Raw genomic sequence first — 25,626 nt, forward strand, 5'->3', positions numbered from 1 at the left:
TCCACACTCCACCGTGGGGCTGTGGACACTGGGTTGCTTCTAAAGGAGGCAGAATGGGTTCTTGACCCAGGTTTGTCGTCCTGGGTCCCTCTGCATGGAGACTTTGCTCCAACCTAGCACTTGCAAGTTCAAGGCTGGAAGATAAAAGAGTTCAAGGTCATCCTTGACTATAACAGGTGTGAGACCAGCCTGGGCTACATGAGACCCCATCTCAACATGCATGTGCACAGACAGACAGACAGAAAGACAGAGAGCTTGCTTTCATGCTATACGCATCCTCTAGTTTTTTTTTTTTTTTTTTTTTTGTTTTTTTTGTTTTTTTGTTTTTTGAGACAGGGTTTCTCTGTGTAGCTTTTGCGCCTTTCCTGGAACTCACTTGGTAGCCCAGGCTGACCTCAAACTCACAGAGATCCGCCTGCCTCTCCCTCCCGAGTGCTGGGATTAAAGGCGTGCGCCACCACCGCCAGGCTCATCCTCCAGTTTTTATCTTTGGTTCTGGGTGCTCTGCCCTGAGAATAGATGGACGTTCAGAGGTGGTAGGTCTGTGGTTGGTTACCTGCACCTGGCCCTTGACAGCTCCAGTAAGGGAAATTGTAGATGCTCCCTGCCCTGCCCAGCACCTGGCTCCTCTGGGGGAGTAGGGCTGCCTCTCTAGCTGCCTGGTTACCTATTGTACAAATGAGGAGACCTGGGGCTGGAGAGATGGCCCAGAGGTTAAGAGCACTGGCTGCTCTTCCGGAGGTCCTGAGTTCAATTCCCAGCAACCACATGGTGGCTCACAACTATCCGTAATGAGATCTGGTGCCCTCTTCTGGTGTGTAAGCAGAATACTGTATACATAATAAATAAATAAATCTTTTAAAAAAAAACAACAAACAAACAACAAATGAGGAGGCCTGAGGCCTGGGAAGCGAGGTGCCCATCTGGGAAGAGCTGGAGTTAGGACGCCAGTCCAGGTAAACAGTTGTGCTGTCATTGGGCCTGGCTGAGATCGGCTCATAGTCACGTGACTGACATCCGGTTTGGCCTGGGATGCCAAGGAAGGAATCGACTGCTATAGAAGCCAGAAACTAGGACTGGAATGGGGCCCTCTAGACAGGTACCATGTGGTGGAAGGGTGGGCATTGATGGCTAGTAGGGAGCCAGGCCGTGGCCCCATACAGGTGGAGTGGTGGAGCACATAGGCCTTATTAGGGTGAGGTCAGCTAGCCAAGGTGAGGGCCAAGGCTTATCCTTTGATTCTGTGCTTCAGGCTCTCACCTGTAAGTAGCGGTGAGTGGCTGGGGTCAGGATGTAGTAGGGAGCAAACTGAAATACTCTGAGCAGACCTGCAGTGGGTATCTCTGGGTGGTCTCAGGAAAGGTTCCCATACCCCCCACAGTTGCAGGTCATTGGAGAGCTGTGGACACAGGCTTGGGTCAGGCAAGCAAACAGTAACCCCTGAGTGACCAGTTCATCAGCCTTGGGGCCCTCCCTCACTGGCCTGAGTTCCCAGTGATCAGGGCTGGGGTGAAACACAGAGGGAGGGTGAGGATGTGAGTAAGGAGGTTCCCAGAGAGAGGCACGGACAGGGCCTGTTAGGGACAGTCAGGGTAGGAGTCTCACTGTGTGGAAGGGCCCTGTCAGTCTCCTGAAGCCCAGGTCTAACTTCCTAGAGTCCCAGTGACACCCCTACTCCATGTCAAACTGTGGGCAACTTGACATGTGGTACTGACCAGGATGACAAGTTCCTGCGGATGCTGGGTAGAAGTGAGGAGCTGCTGACTGTCCCTTCAGACCTCCAGAGAACTTAGGGCTCTGTGAACTGTGGTTTTACAATCCTTATAACCCAGCCTAGTCGATGTACCATGGGCGCTCACACTGGTCCAAGCTACTGAGGCAGCCCAGGCAGGGAAGGTGATATTTGGCAGGGTAGGCTGGTGCGGTGGGACCCACGTGGTGGTCTGGTCCCCTGTTGGAGGCAGAGAGGTCCATGACTTGAGAACTGCAGTTGGGCGCTGGGCTGCCCTCAGCCGGCTGTGTGCCAGATCTTCTGTCCTCCAGAAGGAAGGAGGACGGCACACGGTGTCGGACAGTAGACAGTATTCCTAGAGTCAGCGGTCGTGACGGGAGGAGGATGAAGGTGCAGCCTCCTGTTTGCCCACTCCCGCGGTCTGCACACCCCTGCCTGGTTGACTGCATGTGTCCTCCTCAGAAGATGCTCCTTCACCCCATAAGTCTATCAGCCTCCTCAACTGTACTTCGAGGGCTTTGACCTTCTGTCTGACCCCTGTGGCCGCTGCTCCCAAACCCAGTGCCATCCTACCCTGTTCATCCATCCCAAGCCAGGCAGAGTACCAGTGTCCGGGACTGCAGTCCTCATGTCCCCCTGACCTCTTGCTGCCATCGATTACCTTCCCCGTACCCCAGCCAGGCCCAGTGGACTTGGCTCTGCATTGGACACCTCCACAGTACAACCTGGCTCTGCTTCAGGGGACTATCCTCATGAAGGAAGGCCGTATTTCTGAGAGATCTAAGGCCCGGGGCCTAAAGTAACTCATGACTTGTTCTTCTGGTTTATCCACATCTGCTCTGGGCTGGGCCACCTCCTGTCCACCTTTGGCCTGCAAAGAGGTTTGAACGGGGACCCTTCCCCATGCCTGGCCTGTTCTGCCTGGAATGTTGTTCCCTCTGGCCATCTGCGTAGTCAGCCAGGGCTGTGTGTGTGTGTAGAGTGGCAAAGGCCCATTCATTACTGGCCCATATGGGGCACCCATCTGTCCGTCATTTGCCCTCAGATGTTCCTCAGACAGCTGGTGGCTGAAGTTTCATCCCCTCACCCCAGGCTTCTCTGACGGTGATAGGAGACATGGGTTTCACCTCCTGTGTGGCCTTGGCCGGTTCACTGCCGTTCTCTGGGCTTCATCCTTTTGTTGATAGAGCACAAAAAGGCTAGCCAGACTTTTTTTTTTTTTTTTAAGACAATTCATTGTGTGTGTGTGTGTGTGTGCGCGCGCGCGCGCGCGTGCATGTTTTGTCTGCATGCCTGTGTAACATGTGCGTGCCTGGTTCCTGAAAAAGTTAGAAGAGAGCCCAGGTCCTCTGCAAGAGCATCAAGTCCTGATTTTTTTTTTTTCTTTTTGAGACAGGGTTTCTTTCTTGTAGCTCTGCCTTTCCTAGAACTCACTCTGTAGACCAGGCTGCCTCGAACTCACAGAGATCTGCCTGCTTCTACCTCCCAGGTGCTGGGATTAAAGGCATGCGCCACCACCGCCATCTCCCCAGTCCACTTGTGGGAGTTTTCTGTCCTGTGTCTCTTCTCTTCCTCTGAAGTGTTGGTTTCTCTCCTGTACCAGACATTCAGGCACATTTAGCCATGTCAGGCTTCACACGCTCAGCTGGTGCTGGATCTGCCGGGCAGTTCCAGGCCCCTTAATAAATGTTTGGGGCGGAGGAGATGGCTCAGTGGCAGAGCACTTGACTAGCAAGCTTGAGTTAGGTTTGATTTCCACGGCTGTGAAAATAAAAATCTCCTGAAGTTTCTCCTGTGACATGGATCTTGTTATGTCCTTATATGATGACTGAGGAATTGCTGAGGCCCTGAGCTGTGGAGAACCCTGGCAGTCTGGCTGCAGGGTCTGAGTACAGCCCCTGGCTGCCTCTGTGCGGAGCAAGGGCCCACGGTCACTTCCCTCCCCACATCCACCCTCTTCTATCCTGTGCCCAGGATCTCACCCTAGCTCCAGGTCACTCGTTATTCTCCCATGCTGTATATTGGGTACTTCTTAGCACCCCACATCCACCTCCCCATGTCTCTGCTTCCCTCTTTTGCCCTCCCAGATGTTCCCCAACTCCTGCCTGCAGCTCTAGAGCTCTCCCAGGGTGGGGAGCACCACTTCCAGACTCTTACCTAATACTCCATCATGCCAAGCTGTATCCTTGCCTGCTATAGGTACCTAGAATGTATAGGACGCCACTCTGCTACGACCTTATTAGCCCACACCCATCTCACACTCAGATCTTTCTCTTCATCCTGGCTGGCTGTCCCCTCATCTGCCCCCATCACTCCAGTAGGGCTGGTTCAGTCGACCTCCCCTGACGCCATTCTCCCAATCTATTGCAAGCTTCAATACAGTAGCCCCTAGTACATGTAGCTGCAAGAATTAAAGTTTGTTCCTCAGTTTCCCCAGTCAGGTTCAAGTAGCCACAAGTGGTGAGTAGGTATCGTATTGGACAGTGTAGGCCAGGCACATTGCCAATGTCACAGGGTGTGCTGTTGAACAGCACTAAGCCTGGCCAGGTGGGTCATCCTCAGGGACAAGTTGGGTAGGTTCACCCTGTTCACAGCCTCCTGGAGCCCACGGCCAAGGCCTGCCACTTTCCAAACACTTAGGTGGGAGCTCTGTGGGTCTCAAGCCCTGGAGGGCAGTGGGTCTGCACAGGTGAGTCCAGCTGCTTCCCTCCTCGGAGCCTCAGTCTCCCCATGTGTAAAATGGGAAGGTAGGCTCTATCTCTGATGACAGTAGTGAGGGAGAAGCGTGTGGAAAGTCCCTAGCTGATGCCTGGTGTATGTTTTAAGGCTGTGGTGAGTGGTAACTGTCACTTTTAGCATGGGTAGGTCATGGAAAGTCCAGGCTCTCAACAGTCGCTGCTTTATTGCTCACAGTGGGAGCTATAAAAGCTGCTGAGCAGCCACCAGCCTATGAATATGACTAAGTTGTGTGGCCTCCAGCACTGGGAGACTTGTCCTGTATCTCCGCTGCCCATGGGCTTCTGCAGGACCAGAAGCTGATGTGCTGGATAGGGAGTATTAGGAAGGGGCAGAGTCCTGGCAGAATAGCTCTCCCAAGTACTTGCCAGAGTCCTGAGACATCCTGCGGGACGCCGAGGTGAGGCTGAGTGTGGAGAGTTTGGAGGAAGGAGATGGTACAGATGGTTTTGGGGTATCAAGCCTGGATGGGGCTTGCCTGAGGGTAGGTGTTGGATTGAGAGCTATCAGTGAGGCTTCCATCCTGGAACTAGGCAGCCAAGGAAGCTGGGTACCTCTGTGGGATCTGGGTGGTCTGGGTACCATCTCCGCAGAGCGCTGGTTGGAACAAACACTGCCCTCCCTGTAGCCTCCCTAGACTTTGATGTCTTTACCCACATAGGGGCACAGTGGCAGCTGCCCCACGGTGAGCAGGATTTGCAAAGACCATCCAAGGAGGCTGGTATCCTTGATACCCTTGACTTTACCTTTCCCTTGGAGCAGACTCTCCCTCTGAGTAAGCCAGGGAGTAATTTCCGCGAGTTAGACCTGGTTGCCATGGCTTTCCTCAGCCAGGATATTTGTGTTTATCCTGGGGCAGGACCCCAGCCTACACATCCACTAATGGGTGCCCAGATTTGCCTGTGAGCTATTGAAGGATGCCTGGCTAGTCTTTGCTTCCATTGGCTTCATTCTCTTGCATGACATGTGGCTTGGCCCTGGCACTACAAAGGCTTGGGAACCTGGATGATGTATGGGCCAGCAACCACTGTATTGTTTTAATTTCAGCACAGTGGCTGTGCCCCACCCTACTACTTCCTCTGTCTATCTCTCCCGGATGCCCTCTGATGCTCTATGATTACTTTCTGTCAAATAGTTGCTAACACAGCCTCCTGACCCAAGGTTAATTTTATTTAATTAATGCAAATGCAAACTCAGGGCCCACAGTGTGGTTGAATATCTTCCAACATTTCCCCCCTTTGTCTAAATAGAAAAGAAGGGTTTTAACTCTAACAGTAAAATTATATACAAGAGGAACAATTATCAGGTATTATCTAAATGAAAATGTGAGGTTTTTTTTTTTTTGTTTTTTTGTTTTTTTGTTTTTTTTTTTTTTTGGTTTATTGAGACACAAGGTTTTAACACGATAAAACTATATACAATAAGAAACAATTATCACTGGGCTGCGGTGACGCACACCTTTAATCCTAGCACTCAGGAGGCAGAGCCAGGTGGATCTCTGTGACTTTGAGGCCAGCCAGGTCTATAGAGCGAGATCCAGGACAGGCTCCAAAACAACACAAAGAAACCCTGTCTCGAAATAAAAAAGTAAAAATAAAAACAATTGGGGCTGGAGAGATGGCTTACAGGTTAAGAGCACCGACTGCTCTTCCAGAGGTCCTGAGTTCAATTCCCAGTACCCACATGGTGGCTCACAACCATCTGTAATGAGATCTGGCGCCCTCCTCTGTATACATAATAAATAAATAAATCTTTAAAAAAAATAAAAACAATTATCAAGTAAGGATTACGTTCACAATGTCTAGTCCATTTGTATTTGGCAAATTCAGAAAAACTATTATCTATCGTCATTGTAACTGAGGACCAGCCTCCAATACTGCTGTAACTAAATCTTTCCAGTCTTGTGGAATAATTCTGTTCCTCGTGGCCCATGAATTTAACATCTGTTTCACAAAGGGTGAATGCATACCATATGAAACGACTGCTTCCTTAAATCTCTTCAGATCTAACATTTCTGGATCTAACATAACAGAATCCCAGTTAACTTCTGCATAGCCTTGAGGGTGCTTATCATCTGGTGATCATTCTTGTATGGTAACGGGATAAATTAAGGTTGGCGTTCTAATAACCTTAGGCTATTCCTCTTCAGTTTTATAATGCAATGGTGAAGTAGATTCTGCTCTAAATTTCTCTGTCTGTGTCTGAGTATTTTTCTTATTTTCATTAGTAGGTCTTTCTAAAGCTTATGTCTTATCAGTAGTAAGTCTTTCTAAAGCTTGTATCTTATCAGTCAAATTATCATATTTGGCACAGTTATCAAACCACTTTCTAAGGATTAAATATTAATTACCAAACTGACACTAAGTACAGTGATATTATGTCAATTCCAGCTAAGTCATTTATTTCCTCACTTAAATTTTCAGTTTCAAACCATCCATAATAACACTATATGGGGTCCTAGCACATCCTGCATTGTGATGTTCCCCCTTCTTTTTTTTTTTTTTTTTTTTTCCTTTTCTGGAGCTGAGGACCGAACCCAGGGCCTTGCGCTTGCTAGGCAAGTGCTCTACCACTGAGCTAAATTCCCAATCCGATGTTCCCCCTTCTTAATGTGGGAAATATTTTTCTTGTTTTGTTTGTTTGTTTGTTTGTTTGTTTGTTTGTTTGTTTGTTTGTTTTTCAAGACAAAGATTCTCTGTGTAACAGCCCGGGCTGTCCTGGAACTCACTTTGTAGACCAGGCTAGCCTTGAACTCACAAGAGATCTGCCTGCCTCTGTCTCCCGAGTGCTGGGATTAAAGGTGTGCAGTACCGCCTGGCAGATTTTTCTTTTTAATATTATTTAACTCTCTATTAAAGGACTTCCCAGGTGTCTCACCCAATCCTCTGACTTCTCAGTAGTTTGTCTGTGGTGTCAGTGGTGAACTCAAGCCCCTCCCACAATTTCTAAGCATGAGCCTGATTTTTGGAGTCACCTGCTGTGAGTACTCACGTGAAGAGGCCCAGATGGCAACTGTGGCAGAGCTGGCTGGCGTGACTCCACATCCATGTTGTTGTGCCCCACATTGGGTGCAAAATGTTGTTTTAATTTAGGCGCAGTGGCTGCACCACTCCAAACCTCACATTATTTCCGGTGTCTCTATCTCTCCTGCATGCCCTCGATGCTCTATGATATACTTTCTGTCAACTAGTTGCTAACACAGCCTCCTGACCCAAGGTTAATTTTATTTAGTTAACGCCTGTGCAGACTCAGAGTTCACAGTGTGATTGAATATCTCTCAACACTGAATAACTATATAGAGCTGTGATTTCTGGGGAGCCCAGCCCAATACATACTCTTCAAGGGAGTGGTTAAGTAAGGGTGAGATGTGAAAGGACTAACCCAATGTCAGCTTTTCCTCAAGTCCCATGAACTTCAGGAGTCTACTGTGTTCTATCACTACTGGCTCTGCCTGCTGTTACACAAAATCATTAAGCTTCAAGTCAGGAGGAACCCTGTGTATCCTCAGAGACTAGGCAAGGTATTCACTTTCTTCTGAGCCCTGAGACACTGAGTTTCTCTACTTTAATCCCAAGATAGGAACAGGAATTAGTCATGGAAGCTCCAGGGAGCCTGATTTCCATGAATCACGAAGAATTTCCAGGAACCCAAAGGGTTTACAAGGGATATGCTGCCAACTGGATGAGTGGAGACCAAGGCACATTGAAGGCAGGATATTGACCTGGGATGAAGGCTTGGGCAGCTTCCTTATTTATTTATTGTTTATTTATATTATTATATGTGGGGTGTGTATGTGTTATATATATATATATGCCTATTATATATATATAGTATATATGCCTGAGTATGTGTGCATGTGCATATGTATGTGTGCCTATAGAGGCCACACGTCACATATGCAGTCACTCTCTACCTTATCTTTTGAGTTAGGGTCTCTCATTAAACCTGGAGTTTTCTGATTGGCTCTGCTGGCTGTTGAGCTTGTTCTGAGAACTGCCTGACTCCACTCTAAGAGTTCTGGAGTTATGGGCACGTATAGCCGAGTCTATCTTTTTCCATAGATGCTGGGGATCAAACTTAGGTCCTTAAGCTCATGCAGCAAACACTATCCATTGAGCCATCTCCCCACACACTGGGCTGCATTCCCTCTTGAGGGCCTTTTGGAGCTGAGAGGGGAGACTAGAGATGCCTCAAGGTCTAGCCCCAGGTCCTGAAAGCTTACGAGTCACTCAAATGATCCTGCAGGGTGATGGGTGTCAGTCTCCAGTGGTAAGCAGCCTCTCTTTGGCCCAGTCATTTGCCAAAGGCTGCCAGAACAAGGCATGTTCAGTGGGACATCTGTGTCCCATTGTCTGGCAGGAGACACGATGAAGTGAGCATTTATAGAGCAGCCTCCAGCTCCAGGCTCCTTGGAGAATGCTTCAATACCATAGCTTCTTCAGATCGCCACCAGGACTGCAAAGAGGATAGCCTCTTCTTTCCATCCGAGAAGACAGGCTCAGAAAAGCAAAGAAAACTTGCCTGAGAGCACACAGCCAAGTCACAGCACCAAACTTCCAGACTTAACAGTAACTGTGAAACCCAGTACTCATGAGCACCTACTGTGTGCCTAGGCAGGCTTCCTAGCATTTTCCATAGACCAATGAAAGGAGAAACCAAGGCACAAGGAAGTGGAGAAACTCCTTGAGGTCACAGGCGGTGTGTCAGTCTTTGTGACTTATGTCTCAGGAATGGCTGGACATGAAGACTGGTTGCAGGCACCCCCTGTTCTGCTCCCGAAAATGGGCAGAGTGCTAGGGGACCTTGTGCAAGCCTAGACTAGGATAGAAGGTAAGCACCTCAGCTCAAAGTCAAGATGCTCTTTAGAGCAGATGGACCAAGCAGGTGGAGGTGTTGGGGGTTCATTCCTGACGTGCTTCTGAGCTGGGTTTTGCAGATGGAGTCTGAGGTAACCTGGGATACCTCCATATTCCACTTCATGCACACCCCAATACTGCCTACAGCTGTTGACCTGCTCATCTCTCTACTATGGTGGAATCTGGCCCTTTCTCCTAATTGGAAGAACTGGAGACCTCAGTACTAGCCCAGAGCTGGAGACACCAGAGATCAGGCATCAAGGAAGAGAGGGAGACAGAGCCACACAGGGGAATGACTGCTAGGTCATGAGCAATTTGAACTATAGCAGAGACTGGTTAACAGGAGCCAGGACAAGGCCAGCTGGGGCGGGGGGCATCCCAGTTCCCAACTAGGACCCTGATTAGCTCAGGCCAGCTCAGGACCATGGAGAGTTCCATAGGAACGTCTGTCATCCCAGTGACACCTGTCAAGTGTTTGGCTGGGCTCTTGAGCATGAACTTGGTTACATCCTGCAGAGGGTACTAGCCAGACTCAAGCTGAGCCTGACTCTGAGGTCATGGCAGGGTCATTATGATGGCTAATTTTGGGTGTTAGCCTAATAGGATGAAGAAACACTTGGCCATGCATGACTTCCGAGTGCCTAGAGGCTGTCTCTGGAGGAGAGAGGTGACGTAGAAAGGTCTGCCATCAGCATGGCAGATAGTGTTCCATGGAATGGGGTCCTGGAGCAAGCAAAAAGCCAGAGAGCGAATTCCTCTCTCCCAGGACTGCCCTTGGACACCAGAACCCTAGACTCTCTGGCTTTGGGACTCCAGCGCTCACTCCAGCCGCCCTTGAACTCTCCAGCTTTCAGCCTTGGACTGGGAATCACACCAGGTTTCCCTGGTTCTGAGGCCTTTAGGCTTGGACTGGACCGCACAGCTGCCTAGTAAGGGTCTCTCTCTATCTGGCAGAGGCCCGCCATTGCACCGATGAACCTCCAAAATCACGTGAGCCAATTCTCCCAATAATCCCCCGTCTCTCCTCCTCTTGTTGATCCATCCATCTGTCTGTAGAACCTCGACTTACAGACATGGGACTCTGGCTCATCCGATTTCCTTTTCTTGTCGCCTTCCCATCAGAGCCAAGGAAAAGGGGGTAGTGGGAGAGGGAGAGAAAGACTTCCCACTGACACCTTGGCTTGGCCTCAGCCTCCCATGCCCAGGAAATAGCTCATCTCCACCCTTTACCCACCCAGCCCGGAGGACCAGTCCCCAGGGGCAGGATGCAGCCGGTAGAATGGTTCTCTTGGAGCATAGAGCCGTTCGCCAGCTCACGCCTGTCTCGGCAGGCTAAGGCTTTGTGGGGCTTCCACAGCAGAGCCCCAAACTCTGCTTCTCGTAGCTTTGAGATAGGACAGCACCTGCCTGGGCAAGAGCCCTGTTTCTGCCATCCCCCCCCCCCAAGAGGCGGTCTATCTGCCAGGATGGGGACAAATCACAGGTTAAGAAGAGCCAGGGTGGATGGAGCACTTGCGTGGCGCTAGGCTCTTTGTGTGGATTTCTCTCTGGCTCCAGCGAGACAGTGAAGCTGCAGAGAAGCAGATGGACACGCCCAAGGCCATTCCCATGATCAAACAGCGGAGCTGGGTTTGGATGGGGCCATCTGCACCTGAGTGAGTGACAGTGAACACCTCGAGAGTGTTCCCCGGAGCCCCTGGAGAACTGTTGGTGAATTTTCCTGGCTTGAGTACGACTTAAGTATAGCCTCTGAGCTGTGGGGTCAGCCTTGGCAGAAGAAGGGCCCAAGGACTTTGTTCTCTGAGAGCTGCCTGCTTGGGTCTCAAGGACAGTGGCCCAGCTCTCTGGAGGTCAAGTATTTGAGCAGTAGAAACTGGGTCTCATGCAGTTCCGGGGATCCCAGATTCCCAAAGGGGCTCAAGCCGGGTGCATCCTGAGAAGTAAGGCAGGAGTAGGGGAGTGTCCCCCAACTCCTCCAGAGCCTCCCTTTCTGGCAGTTGTGTGACAGTGGCCTGCACTCCCCGTTTCTGGCGCTCTTATCTGAGGAGAATGAGGGTAAGAAGCTTTCAGACACGCTTCTGGGAGCCCCCGCCCAGGTCACTTCCCAGCCTCGTGTAGATGGTGATGCAGAGTGGCTGCGACCCAAAGCCAGTCCAATTTCCCATCCAGTTAATCTGCCTATCTCCCAGAGTTGACCGTTCCTCGCTACCCTCGTCAGAGCCACCCATCTGTCCATAGCCCTCCCTGTACCACCTTAGAAGCCAGTTTATGGGGTGTGGGGGTGGGAGGGGGAGGTGGCGTAGCACATATGAAGTTCAGAGGGCTGCTTGCAGGAGTTGGTTCTCTCCCACCATATGGATCCCAGTGATCGAACTCAGGTCATCAGGCTTGGTGGCAAGCTCCTTTACCTTCTGAACCATCTTGCCATCCTGATCTGTACCCCTGACCATGGCCTTGAGCCCCGCATGCTCTGGCTAGGTCCTACTTTCCTTTTCCCCTCGGTTCACGGGCCCCAGGGAGGCATCTGGGTGGTTTGGTCTAAGCCTGAGCCACGGAAGCACAAAGCCAGTAGTGTGAGTCTCAGTCTGAAGCCAAAAGATGAGGAACTTAGGAAGCTGTTGCTCTAAGCCCTGGAAAGGGCTCAAGAGAGCTTTCCTACTGCCTGAAATGCCATTGTTGGCCCTTTAGAATCGAGTGTGCTGCCGATCAGTTGTGTTTTGACGGTGGACAAGTTAGTTTGTCCCTCAGGCTACAGTGCCCTCCTCTCTACCGTGGGGGAGACACGGGTACCTGCTTGTGTTGAGATTGTGTGGGGCTCTGCACACAGCATGCTCAGGACAGTAGCTGGTGTGCGGCATCACGCCTCCGTGAAACTTGGTAACAGAGGCAGAAACATCCAGCAGGGCGCAGTGTACCCAAGAGTGTTAACTGTACCTGGTCCTCCTGTACTCTTGAGAGAGACAAGGTGACCTAGGGATCTGCAGTCATTTTCTAGCCGTGACTTACTGTCACGGTGCTTTGGGGAAAGTCCTGTCATCCTCCCCAGTCTGTTTCCCCATCTGTAAAAGCTGTGGTCATGGTGACCTCTTGGAAGGCTGAGAGACTTAACTGAGGGCGAATGCTGGCTTATTCCATTTCATCCATACGCTGCTTTATCCCAAAAAGTGTATTTGAGGCAGCGATCAAAGTCAAGACTAAAAAAAATAGAGTTGGACCCTGAAACACACGAAGCTGTGAATGTGAAAGGTGAAAAAAATCCAGCCTTGGATGTCCTCTGGGTGGACTGTCATCCCACCTGGGTTCCACTTGGTATGTGGAAGGGACTCAATGTTTAGTCCCATAATTCCCAGCAGCAAACTTGACTTTTATCAAGTGGACTTAGGTCAAACCGACCCAGCTGCTCCGGGGCTCCCAGGTCAGGCTGCTCTTGTGCTTCTCCCAGAAAGTCTTTTCTGTGAGGTTTGTTGTGTGGTGTGACTTTGTGGTATTCCTAGGCTCCCAATTGCCAGGATACCTTTCCCCTCAGAGTGGTAACATTTCCACTAGGGAACCCTTTCCCCTCAGATCTGTACCATGTGCACTGGGGAACCCTTTCCCCTCAAGACTGTACCATGTGCACTGGGGAAACCTTTCCCCTCAGATCTGTACTGTGTGCACTGGGGAACCCTTTCCCCTCAGGACTGTACCGTGTGCATTGGGGAAATGCTTCCCCTCAGAACTGTACCGTGTGCGTTGGGGAAACCCTTTCCCCTAAGGACTGTAATATGTGCATTGGGGAAACCTTTTCCCTTCAGAGCTGTAACACTTACACTCAGTCTAGCCCAGGTTGGAGCTCTGTCTTCCTGCGTTCATCAGGCCTGGTCCCTTCTGCTCTGCTTGCTAGCCCTGTGTAACTACCGGTCTTGTTTCTCCAGACTGGGACTGAAAAGCGCTGTGCAGAAATGAACCTCCCCGCCTTTGAGATGTCCATCCCCTCCATCAAACCAGTGGGGATGACCCCATCTCTGCTGAGGCATAGCTGATGTTTAGCTGAGGTTAGGCCCCCACCCGGATTGTCTTTCCTGCCTACAGTCAGCTGTGCAGGCCCCACTTCGGCTCCTGAGGGTGCAGGCATTTAAACTGGAGATAGAAGTATACCTTGTGTCTCCAGTACAGGCCTTGGCCTGCCTCTCAGGACTAGCAGTTGGCCTATTCCTTGCTTGCTTGCTCAGGGACCCTCCTAGAGTGATGCCTCTGAGGCCAGCTCCCACCAACCATGTATCACCGAGCAGGTCCCTGGGCGGAAGAGATGCCTCTTGGACTCTAGATTGAGCTTGCTCTCTGTGCCTTACCACCACAGAGCTAAGAGAAGATCCTGCTGGAGGCTTCCAACCTGGAGCATTTGAACATTTGAAAGCTTACTGCACACCCACTGTGCACCAGAAACTCCATGCCCGGGTCTCAGATGTGAAGACAGGTTCGGAATGGCGGGGAGCTTTGCTGTTCTACCCTGCTGCCTCGGGAAGCGAGAGGACAGTAGAGTGGGGGCAGGTGACCGGGAAAAGAACCCAAACGGTGAAAGCAAGCTGCAGAAAGGAAGGCTTTGCTTTTCCTGAGATCCTGTGCTTGATCACAGGCCTTGCATGCTCAAGCACTGAGCTACCTCCTCTGCCCCGACAGGGACATTGTTAGGGAAAGGCCCAAGATGCCAAAGGCCAGGTTTCTGTCCCAGCCCCTCCCTGTGCAAGCTTGTCCGCAGTCTAATGCTCTGGAAGGAATATATTCTCTGCTAAGGGTGTGGAAAGCATGCAGGCTTAACATGCTGGAGGCCCTGGGATGCACTCCCAGCACCAAAACCCACCAAAATAACAGCATAAAATCCAAATAAAATGTGGAGTTCAGTTAATAGTGGCATGCTGGTGTCTGTCTCCTCTTGTGACAAATCTACCATCACATACTGTAGAATAACAGACCTTTAATCCCAACACTTGGGAAGCAGAGGCAGGCAGATCTCTGAGTTCAAGGCCAGCCTGGTCTGTGGTGATTTTGTTTGTGCTCTAACAAATACAGCTTGCCTGGAGATCAGAGTGCAGAGCTAGCCACTAGTTAACCATAGAGGCCAGGCCGCGGTGGCACACACCTTCAATCCCAGCACTCGGGAGGTGGAGGTAGGAAGCATATGGCTGGGTGGAGAGGGGAATATAAGGCAGGCAGAGACAGGAGCTCATCCTCCCATCCCCCACCCCTGCTTTGAGGCTGAGGAGTTGGCGAGGTAAGAAGTGGCTGTGGCTTACTCCTTTGTCTCTCTGATCTTTCAGCATTTACACCAATATCTGGCTCTGGGTTTTTATTATTAAGACCAATTAGGATTCACACTACACTGGTCTACAGAGCTAGCTGCAGGGCAGTCAGGGTGGTTACACAGAGAAACTTTGTCTCAAAAACAACAACAAAAACCCAAAAAACCAAAAACAAGTAGCAGAGAGACTGGGTAAGGGGCTATTTCTCCTGTCTTTATTTATCCTATTTCTCCTTCCAGTAATATCTGTATTTTAGGAGAGTGATGGACAAACATCTCTATCCACAGCCAGAAGCTAATTGAGAAATTAAGTGGTACCAATGAATAGCAAGTGGTTAGGTCCCATATCATTTGTGAGTAGAGTGATTCATTTAGCAAAACAGTGGAAACAAGAAAGCCAGGCTTGTTTTATGGAATTTAAAAGGAAATGGGAAATGTATTTCTTTTCTTTTTCTTTGAGACAGGGTTTCTCTGTGTAGTCATGGAGCCTGTTCTGTAGACCAGGTTGGCCTCAAACTCAGAGATCCGCCTGGCTCTGCCTCCTGAGTGCTGTGCCACCACCGCCCAGCTCAGTTGTTTCCTTTAGTCAATCACAAATTTAAAAGATTTTCATGTTGACAGAAATAGATCTCTTGCTGGGTAATGGTGCACGACGCCTTTAATCCCAGCACCTGGGAAGCAGAGCCAGGCGGATCTCTGTGAGTTCAAGGCTGGCCAGCCTGGTCTATAGAGCGAGATCCTGGACAGGCACCAAAGCTACACAGAGAAACTGTCTCTAAAAAAGCAAACCGAAACCAAACCAAACATCAAAAAACTAGTTTGGACTTAGTGTCTACCACGGTAAGATTTGTGAGCGATACTAAACCTAAAACAAAGAAATCTACTCTAATTGTTCATGCCTAGAAACCAGTCTGCTTATTTTTGGTTTTATTGTTGTGAATGATGTTGTGTGTTTTATTTAGTTTCAATCTTTGCTTTGTTTTGTCTTTGAGACAGTCTCAAAACTGATCGGCCTGGAACTGCTATGTAAACTAGGCTGGCCTTGAACTCAAAGACATCTGCCCACTTCTGCTTCCTGAGTGCAGGCCTGGCTGCTTGCTTGTTTGTTTGAGACAGGGTCTCACTGTGTATCCCTGCCTGTCCTGCACTCACAATGTAGACCAGGCTGGCCTCAAATTTATGGAGATCTACCTGTCTCTGCCTCCTGAGTGATGGAATTAAAGGCATGAGCCACCATACCTGGCTAATGTTTTGTGTTTGAGTCAGGGCAGTAGCCCTGGCTCTCCTGTACTGGGTTTAAAGGCATGCACTACCACACTGAGCATGACTTCATTTAAAAAATAAGATTGCTGAGATCTGGTGGCTCATTCCTGTACAGAATCTCAGTACTAGAGGAGGCTGAGGCAGGAGGATTGCCTCAAATTCAAGGCCAAATTGGGGCTACAATGTGAGACCCTATTTCAGAACCAAATAAAATATGTCTGTCCCTTTGAGATCTGTGGCATTGATACAGTCTAGGAGTTTAGGTTGGGTTTGTTTTCTCTGCAGGCTAAAGAATGAAAAAGCAGGGAAAATAAGTTCAACTGATAGCAGCAGAGAACTTTCCAAGCCTCCTCCACAGGGCCTCCTCCACAGGGCCTCCTCCACAGGGCCTCCTCCACAGGGCCTCCTCCTCCACAGGGCCTCCTCCACAGGGCCTCCTCCACAGGGCCTCCTCCACAGGGCCTCCTCCACAGGGCCTCCTCCACAGGGCCTCCTCCACAGGGCCTCCTCCACAGGGCCTCCTCCACAGGGCCTCCTCCACAGGGCCTCCTCCACAGGGCCTCCTCCACAGGGTCTCCTCCACAGGATCAGCTGAGTTGGAAAGCACCCTGGTTCCCTTCTGATATCCGAACAGATGAAGGTTAGGACAGCATGCATTCTGAGAAGGTAGCTAGTGTGTGTGTGTGTGGGGGGGGTTCTCCCACCCCCATGTAAATAAGGCCTGTTTTTTTTGTGGTGTAAACTTAAGTAACCTCTAGCTCCCGCAGAGTAGAGTAGGACCTCAGAATATCTCAAATAGCAGTAGCCTAAGCATCAGTTGCTCTGCCTTAGGGTCTCTGTGATCTCCTGTCTGGTTTTGTTGTTTTGAAGCTGTAAATCTGTATTTTTGTTTGTTTGTTTTGAATCAGGGTTTCTCTGTGTAACAGCTCTGGCTGTCCTGGAACTCGCTCTCTAGACCAGGCTGGCCTCGAACTCACAGAGATCCGCCCGCCTCTTCTGGGATTAAAGGCGAGTGTGCCACCACCACCACCACCACCACCACCAGGCCTGTATTATTTTTTTAATCCAGATAGGAAGCAATCATGATAAGCACTCAATGATTTTCTTTTTATTTAAACCAGTGGTTTTCAGCCTTCATAATGAATGCTGGGACCCTTTAATACAGTTCCTTATGTTGTGGTGACCTTCCCCCCCCCACAACCATAAAGTGATTTTTGTTGCTACTTCCTAACTGTAAATTTAATACTGTTATGAATTGTAATATAAGTATGTGTGTTTTCCAATGGTCTTAGGTGACCCTAGTGAAGGTGGTCATGACCCACAGGTTGAGAAACTCTTATTTAAGCAGTACTATCTAAATTAGGGGAGCTGTCTCATATTTATCATCTGTAAGTTGGGGGTTAAGTCCCTGCAATCTAGGCCAGGAAACAAAAGAACGAGAGGAAGAATATTTAAAAGAACTCAGCAGGTGATTGAGTTGGGTTATTTCTTTTTGTTAACCTCTGTTACCATGACTGGAAAGCTCAAAGCTAAATCAAAGCAGGACGTTAAGGAAAATAAAACATCTTAGCGACCTGGTGTTGCCTCCTTAGTCTAATAAAGAGGAGGGAGAGAGAGATTGGTAACCAGAAGGCACAACAGGACTAAGAACTTAGTTCTGTGGATACCCTCAGTTTGCCTTGTGGTTACATTAACTACGAGAGTGGCCAGTTCACATGACCAATGATGATGTCATCAGCCAAATGGCAGCCAACCTCATGATTGCTTTGCTGTTTTTTTTTTTTTTTTGGTTTTTGGTTTTTTGAGACAGGGTTTCTCTGTGTAGTTTTGTAGCTTGTCCTGGAACTCACTCTATAGTCCAGGCTGGCCTTGAACTCACAGAGATCCGCCTGCCTCTGCCACCACTGCCTGGTGGGTTTTTTTGTTTGTTTGTTTTTTTATGTGCATTGGTGTTTTGCCTGCCTGTGTGTCTGTGTGAGGGTGCCAGATTCCCTGGAACTGAAGTTACTGTGAGTTGCCATGTGGATGCTGGGAATCGAACCTGGGTCCTTTGGAAGAGCAGTGCTCTTAACCACTAAGCCATCTCTCCAGCCCATATGCACAGGTCTCTGGTCACTCGTTTAACTGACTTCGTAGAATGCATAGACATTAGAGGTAGGTCTGAGGGGGACTTTCCTTGTTAGAGAGAAGAATATAAAATCATGAGCCCATCCCAGGATGGGGGAAAGGTGTCTGCAGGTAATGAACACACCTTCCTAGCCTTTTATGGTTTGGCCTGATTTCTTACCTTGATGAGGTAGTCCTCACATCCCAAGAGGAAGTCCTCCACCTAGTCTCTCAGCATTTTTCTGTGAAAATGTACTGAAAGAGGTTTGTTCGTTCCTTCACACCTACACACCAAAATAATAAAAAGGGGGAGCAATATAAGAGGAAGAGTGACCTAGGGTAATGCGTCAGTGAGCCGCTGAGCAGCTTGGCAGCCGCTGCACACCCCATGCTCTACCTGTGGAGCCTGCCACCCTCGAGGACAGCATTTGCCCTGGCTGCATTTTCCTCCAGGAGCCAAGCCTAGCCTTGATGAGCAGCGTGTGGCTTCCGGTGGAGGAGCAGTCTACAGAGAGATGTGATGAGGTCTTGGGTGTCGGAGCAAGGGGTAGGGGCCTTGGTAAAGTCGTGTGTGTGTGTGTGTGTGTGTGTGTGTGTGTGTGTGTGTGCCTGAAAGAGAGTGTGTTTCTGTACATAGCCCTGGCTGTCCTGAAACTCCTATGTAGACCAGGCTGGCCCCCAGCTCATGAAGATCTATCGACCTGTCTCTGCCTCCCAAGTGTTGGGATTAAAGGTGTGTCACCACGCCTGGGACAGTGGCCTTTTGAGGACAGAAGCTGAGGTGACAGTGCAAGTGGAGGACATTTTCCCAGGTGACTGCAGCTAGGACTCCCCTCAAGTCCCCTTCCTAGGACAGGAGCCTCAGGCTGCCCTGACTTCTTGCTCTTCCCGTTTCCTGCAGGACGAAGATGAGACGCTACAAGCTCTTTCTCATGTTCTGTATGGCCGGCCTGTGCCTCATCTCCTTCCTCCACTTCTTCAAGACCTTATCCTATGTCACCTTCCCCAGAGAACTGGCCTCCCTCAGCCCTAACCTCGTATCCAGCTTCTTCTGGAACAATGCCCCTGTCACTCCCCAGGCCAGTCCGGAGCCGGGTGGCGCCGACCTGTTGCGGACCCCACTCTACTCCCACTCCCCCTTGCTCCAGCCACTGTCCCCCAGCAAGGCCACCGAGGAACTGCACCGAGTGGACTTCTTCTTGTCGGAGGACACCACTGAATATTTTGTGCGCACCAAAGCCGGTGGCGTCTGCTTCAAACCAGGCACCAAGATGCTGGAGAAACCTTCTTCAGGGCGCACGGAGGAGAAGCCCGAGGCGGCTGAGGGGTCCTCGGCCCGCGGCCCTGCTCGGAGGCCCATGCGGCACGTGTTGAATGCGCGAGAGCGGCCGGGTAGCCGGGGCACTAGGCGCAAGTGGGTTGAGTGTGTGTGCCTGCCAGGCTGGCACGGGCCCAGCTGCGGGGTGCCCACGGTGGTGCAGTATTCCAACCTGCCCACCAAGGAGCGCCTGGTACCCAGGGAGGTGCCGAGGCGGGTTATCAATGCCATCAACATCAACCACGAGTTTGACCTGCTGGATGTGCGTTTCCACGAGCTGGGCGATGTGGTGGACGCCTTCGTGGTGTGCGAGTCCAACTTCACCGCCTACGGGGAGCCGCGGCCGCTCAAGTTCCGAGAGATGCTGACCAATGGCACCTTCGAGTACATCCGCCACAAGGTGCTCTACGTCTTTCTGGACCACTTCCCACCCGGTGGCCGGCAGGACGGCTGGATCGCAGACGACTACCTGCGCACCTTCCTCACCCAGGATGGTGTCTCCCGCTTGCGCAACCTGCGGCCTGATGATGTCTTCATCATCAACGACGCAGACGAGATCCCAGCGCGTGATGGTGTGCTATTTCTCAAACTCTACGACGGCTGGACCGAGCCCTTTGCCTTCCATATGCGCAAGTCCCTGTACGGCTTCTTCTGGAAGCAACCGGGCACGCTGGAGGTGGTGTCGGGCTGCACTGTGGACATGTTGCAGGCCGTGTATGGACTGGATGGCATCCGCCTGCGCCGCCGCCAATACTACACTATGCCCAACTTCCGACAGTATGAGAACCGCACGGGCCACATCCTAGTGCAGTGGTCCCTTGGCAGTCCCCTGCACTTTGCGGGCTGGCATTGCTCCTGGTGCTTCACGCCTGAGGGCATCTATTTCAAGCTTGTGTCGGCTCAGAATGGCGACTTCCCACGCTGGGGGGACTATGAGGACAAGAGGGACCTCAATTACATCCGCAGCTTGATTCGCACCGGGGGCTGGTTCGACGGCACACAGCAGGAGTACCCTCCCGCAGACCCCAGTGAGCACATGTATGCTCCCAAATACCTGCTCAAGAACTATGACCAGTTCCGCTACCTGCTGGACAACCCATACCGGGAGCCAAAAAGCACTGTGGAGGGTGGGCGCCGGAACCCGGGCTCCGAGGGAAGGTCACCTGCTGCCAGGGGCAAGTTGGATGCAGTGGAGGGTTAGGGCTGGGAAGGCTGGGGTGATGGCTACCCCAGTTTTATCTTTGGCCTCCTCATATCCCTGGGGGCTCTTGAGAGAGCCAGGAGTCATGGTAGGTGGTTCTCTCTGCTCAAGTCCCCTGGAATTAAGGGTCAGGCCTTTTAGCCCAAAACAGAAAAGAAAAAAATCTTTTCCAGTAGAGAAGAGCAAGCCCACACATCTATGCAGCATTTTGTCCCCAAGAGTGCTGTGGGCAAGAAGTGTCCCTGGAGAGCATAAGGTGGTTTTCTGGGGCTGCCGTGGAAAGGGGGGTATGCCATGCCAGGAGTTCCCAGGACACTGTAAATAAATGCCTTTGGGTCCAGGAGCAAGAAGAGCCACTTTGCAGGGAGGGACTGAAAAGTGTATCTGCTCTTGGTCTCGGCCAAGAAGCCAGGAGAGCCAGGAGAGCAATGGAAAATGGCACCCAGGAGAGAGAGCTCTTTGCAGCTTCCTCAAAAGTGCTGGACCCAAGGAGTGAGGTCACTGCTGGCTGGGAGGATGGAGCCAGTGGCTGTGGGTGCCCCTGCCTCTGTAAGCAGACCTGCTGGGGGCCTGAGGAACCTTCCTCTCAGTTCCAAATCTAGCCTTGATGGCTCTTTCGCTTTTCCTATTGCTGTTTCATGGGATGCCAGCTCAGCGGCTTGCAAAGGACTCCAGGAGTCCAGTTCTCAGGGTGGGACAGGAGCTGGAGACTGTATGGACAGCCAGTAGAGGAGGTGGGACAAGAAAGGGAGACTGACAGAGGCCCCCCCCTCTCCCTCCCTCCCTCCTTCCCTCCCTCTCCCCCCCCCATCACTCTGCTGGCATCCAGTCCCATTCTACCACCATCCCAGGTGCAGACATTCCTGTGCCCCGCCCCCACCCACCCCCAGAGTAGGCTAGGGGCCAAGGAAGGGGCCACACTGTTTTCTGGGGCCCAAGAAAGGGCCTTAAGGTCAGTGATATGTCAGCCCATTCCTCATGATTTGCCTTGTGGGGGCCCAGGATGTATTTGTTGGAGAAGATTCTGAGATCATGTAGAAGCCCCTCCTCGGTAAACAGCGGTCAAGTAAGACCAGCTTGTTTTTAATTCAGTAGTCTAGGGGGTGATGGTCCAGAGCCTGTAAGATGGACAGCTTAGCTTCATACACAACTTCCAGGTCTGGGATAGAGTGGCTGCTTCCGCTCACATGAAAAGACAAGGAAGTGTGAACTCTTTCCTGTGAAGGGCCGGAGGCAGATATGTCTGTTGTTTCTGATAGCATCTTACTGGTCCGGACTTAGCTGCATGGCCACAGGTAGTTGCAAGGGGAACTGGGAAATGTAGTTTTGAGCAGGGCTGCTATGTGCCTGCCTCCGTTTGAGAGTTCTGTCTTACCAGCAGCACCTTTGTGGGAGGGGTGCAAATGGTTGCTCATCACGGGACCCTGCTCTCTCCCGCCTGCCCCACGGTTGAGGCACAGTCGGGACTTGCAGGTGTATGGGAAGAGTGGGTGGCCTCTCCCTGAGGCCCCTGACATTCCCTTGATGCCAATTTGCAGGGCTATCTGTGGAATGGTCCGTGTTTGTGCGTGTGTGTATATTTATGGGCATGGGTGCATGCTTGGTGTGTATTGTACATGTCTGTATCCATGTGTCCCTGTACTAAGATGATGCTCACGTGTGTGTGTAGGAGTATAGGCTTGGCTGTCCTCTTCCCTAGGACCTGGAGCCTATATAGTCTTGTCTCCTGTGGCTCCTCAAGATGCCTGAGGCAGGAAGTCCTTGGGGGACCTTGAAAGCAGGGCTAAAGGGAGTACAGGGTCTGTCTGTCTGTCTGTCTGTTTTTCAGACTGAGGAATGGAATCTTGCTAGCTAGAGGACTATGCAGCTGGGAGCCCACCACCCCCTCAGCCTCTCTTCGCCCACTGATACCCCAGCACCTCCTGGATGATCTCATATTGGAGGCTTCCTGAGGGGTTTCTTCTGATTCAGCTCTGTCTGGAGCCGTTTACCAGGCGGTGCGGTGGGCGTGGTGTGGGGGCGACTCTGGCGAACAGGCACGAAGCAGGCTGAGGGGCTCTCTGGCTCCACTCCTCCCATTGAGGGGGGGAACCCATGAAACCTCCCTTCAAAGAACTTCCCTCTCTGGTTCCTCTTGGGACTGAGAGGTGGCCCCAGAAGTCAGGATGTCCCAGAGGCTTATGGGTCCATCTGTGCCAGGGCACTCCTCTGAGATGCCTGTGGGTGCTCCTGTGGGATGCCTCCCCCTCAAATGAAATCCTCACTCCACACTCTTGGTAACCTCAGCTGCTTCATAGATACCCCATTTCAGGCATTTCAGGGCTCCTGTGCACAGGTGACCAGTTCAGGGATACTGGGAAAGCACAGATCTAATGGGCTGGCCTTCTCTCTCAGACCAGTAGGAGGAAAATAACCATTTCAACCAGGCAGGAAGAGGCCTGGTCGTGGGCTGAGAGACCACCCTGTGAGAGGTGAGGGCTAAAAAGTTTCACATCTAACTACAGCATACACTGGGAATTTGAGGGGCAGGGGACCCAGGACCATACCCTCAATATGAAGGGAAACTCTTTTGAATGTGAATGTGGGCGCATTCTCCAGGAACCACTGGCCTGTGACCTCTAAACCCAAGGAGGCCTGTTCGTTCCAGGCATCCAGCTGACCTCGTTCACCCAGGGGTCACAGCAGTCATAGGAGGCAGGCATGATGAAGCTTTGTGGGCGCAGGTGAGATTCAGGGTGGGAAGACAGGACCCACCCAGGCAGAAGGCAGGGCCCTGGGAAATGTGTAATTTAAGGACACCAACAATAATAATAGTATTATTTTTTTTGTAAAGGAAAATCAATATGTACATTCTGAAATCATTTTCTCTGTAAATGGTTGAATTTCATTTCACCCTTAAAGGGATGCTTAAAGGAGAAGATAATATTAATAATAAAAACAGCTGCGAAGTCTGGAGGGTGTGTGTGTGTGTGGCCAGTTTGTGGGTACTCTGGGGCAGAGATGGGTGTGAGCAGAACGCAATGGTCTTGCTGCCCAGTCAGGACCTGTGGGGCGTGAGGCTCTCACAAGGACTGGATGCGTGGGGAGAAGGAAACTACCCAGTCCCTTCACTTAGGGGTGTGGTCACCCCCAACTTGGCTTGTTTCCTACCTGTGGATGGTATTACAGATACTAGGCCCCTGTTCAGTGGGAAGAAGAAGGAAGCTTGTATTCTAAAGCTGGTGACACCTCTTCTGGGACCAAGAGGACCCTCTAGGGATCCAGGTAAGGCATTGGTGGTTACTCCCACAGTTCTGCTTTGGGTACCCCTCACAACCAGTGTCTGTCAAAGGTTCTCGAAATGCCTCAGCCATGATCACACAACTGCTTAAACCTGGACCTGGGGGATGACAAGTGACCTCTTGTCTTGGAATGACCATCTCTGCCCTTGGTCCCTGAGGTCTTGGAGCACAGAGCCTCTTGTCCCTAGCTGGGTCCTATGGGCAGTCCCAGAGATGGCGGATCAGACCTTTGTAGGGCAACTGTGTCACCTCCACATTGGACCGAAGGTCCAGAAGCCAGAGGGTGACAGCAGTGTTAGTGGCCTGACCTGAGACCAGAGCTGCCCAGGTCTCTGGACACACTCCCAAAGTCCAAAAGGAGCTGAGTAGTTAGGGGCTTGGGGTAGGGTGGAGAGTGAATTCTGTAGAAGCCAAGAAGTGAAGATGAAGACACCCCAGCCTGGCCAGAAGAGGGCGACAGCGACCCACTCACCATCAGGTTTTACAAATCTAGTTTGTGTTGGGGGTGGATCCTCATCATCAGTATTTACAAAAAAAATACGTATATTTGCAGGCATTGGTTATTAAATATTAAGCATCTTCAGCCAAATTCTAGACTGAAAAATCTGCTCCATCGTGCCCATTTGACAAATGTGGAAAGTGAAGCCTAGACACCCCACACCTGCCTCAGACATCGGTGCAGCACATGGCAAGTTCGAGTTCACCTGTGGTCAGCGGCTGATGGCACTGTGGGACTGCACTTCCTGCGCATTGGCAGGCTGAGGAGGGAGACAGGAAGAGACAGAGGAGAGGATAGGCACTGTGACGTAGCTAAAGCTGCTCGCCAAGCCAGGCGTGGGCCCAGGTCGGGGTGCACAGGACAGTCTCTGCTGTTCAGATGCTGGCAGTTATGGGGGGACACAGCCAGGGGAGTGCAAACCCTGGATGGTGAGGTGAGGGCTGGGGCACAGGTATCACACCCCAGCAAGTACGCTGTATTGTGTCTTCCTCGATGGCTGTCTGGGTAGGTGTGGGTACCAGCAGGCTCCATGACCCCAGGTCAGGGTATTCTTTGACTGTCTCCAGCCTCTAAACATGAGGCATACAGTGCTTGAGTGCATAAAGAGGACTAATGACATCTGTAAACCTTCATCCAGAGGGGACAGCTGAGAGCCACATGGATACAGCTGCCAGATTCACCATTAAAACGCCACTGCCAAGGGACTGAGAGGTGGCTGGGGACCTAAGTTTGATTCCCAGCACACACATCCAGTGGTTGTGACAAGCTCTGTGGGATCCAAGTCTACTGGCTTCCTAAGGCATTTGTGCCGTGCACAAACCTTTACACACATATACATAATTTTTTTTTTTCCCGAGACAGAGTTTCCCTGTGTAGCTTTGCACCTTTCCTGGAACTCACTCTGTAGCCCAGGCTGGCCTCAAACTCACAGAGATCCGCCTGCCTCTGCCTCCTGAGTGCTAGGATTAAAGGCTTGCGCTGCTGCTGCTGCCGCCGCCGCCACCACCCGGCCACATATACATAATTAAGCATAAAAACAATAGATTCTGGGGCTGGAGCGATGGTTTTCAGCGATTAAGAATTCTTACTGCTCTTGATAATGGACCAGTTTGGTTCCTAGCACCCACATTAGGCAACTTACAAACACTTGTAACTCCAGCTCAGGGGACCTGATATCCTCTCTGAAATGTGGATATACATAAACACACCCCTACATATACATAAATAAAAATAAGGATTTTTTTTTTTTCCCACAGGATCTTACGTTTGTAGTCCTGGCTGTCCTAGAACTCTCTTTGTAGAACAGGTTGGCCTTGAACTCACAGAGGTCCACCTGCCTTTGCCTCCCAAGTGCTG

General features: G+C 51.0%; 1 protein-coding gene across 2 annotated transcripts in view; it reads left to right on the forward strand.

The window, feature by feature from the left end:
• Mgat3 (beta-1,4-mannosyl-glycoprotein 4-beta-N-acetylglucosaminyltransferase) overlaps positions 1–23,445 on the forward strand; it is a 41,076-nt gene extending 17,631 nt beyond the window's left edge. Inside the window, exons 1-2 of one of the 2 annotated variants that reach the window (XM_037197680.1) lie at positions 9,271–10,314; positions 18,873–23,445. In XM_037197680.1, the coding sequence (XP_037053575.1) occupies positions 18,880–20,490 (1,611 nt within the window). In that variant the 5' untranslated portion in view covers positions 9,271–10,314; positions 18,873–18,879 and the 3' untranslated portion in view covers positions 20,491–23,445. Of the gene's footprint in view, positions 1–9,270; positions 10,315–18,872 lie in introns of those variants that run through there. The other variant, XM_028871177.2, reaches the window with a different exon arrangement.
• The last annotated feature ends 2,181 nt before the right edge of the window (positions 23,446–25,626 follow it).

This window comes from Peromyscus leucopus, chromosome 20, assembly GCF_004664715.2.
Source record: "Peromyscus leucopus breed LL Stock chromosome 20, UCI_PerLeu_2.1, whole genome shotgun sequence".
NCBI lineage: Eukaryota > Metazoa > Chordata > Mammalia > Rodentia > Cricetidae > Peromyscus > Peromyscus leucopus.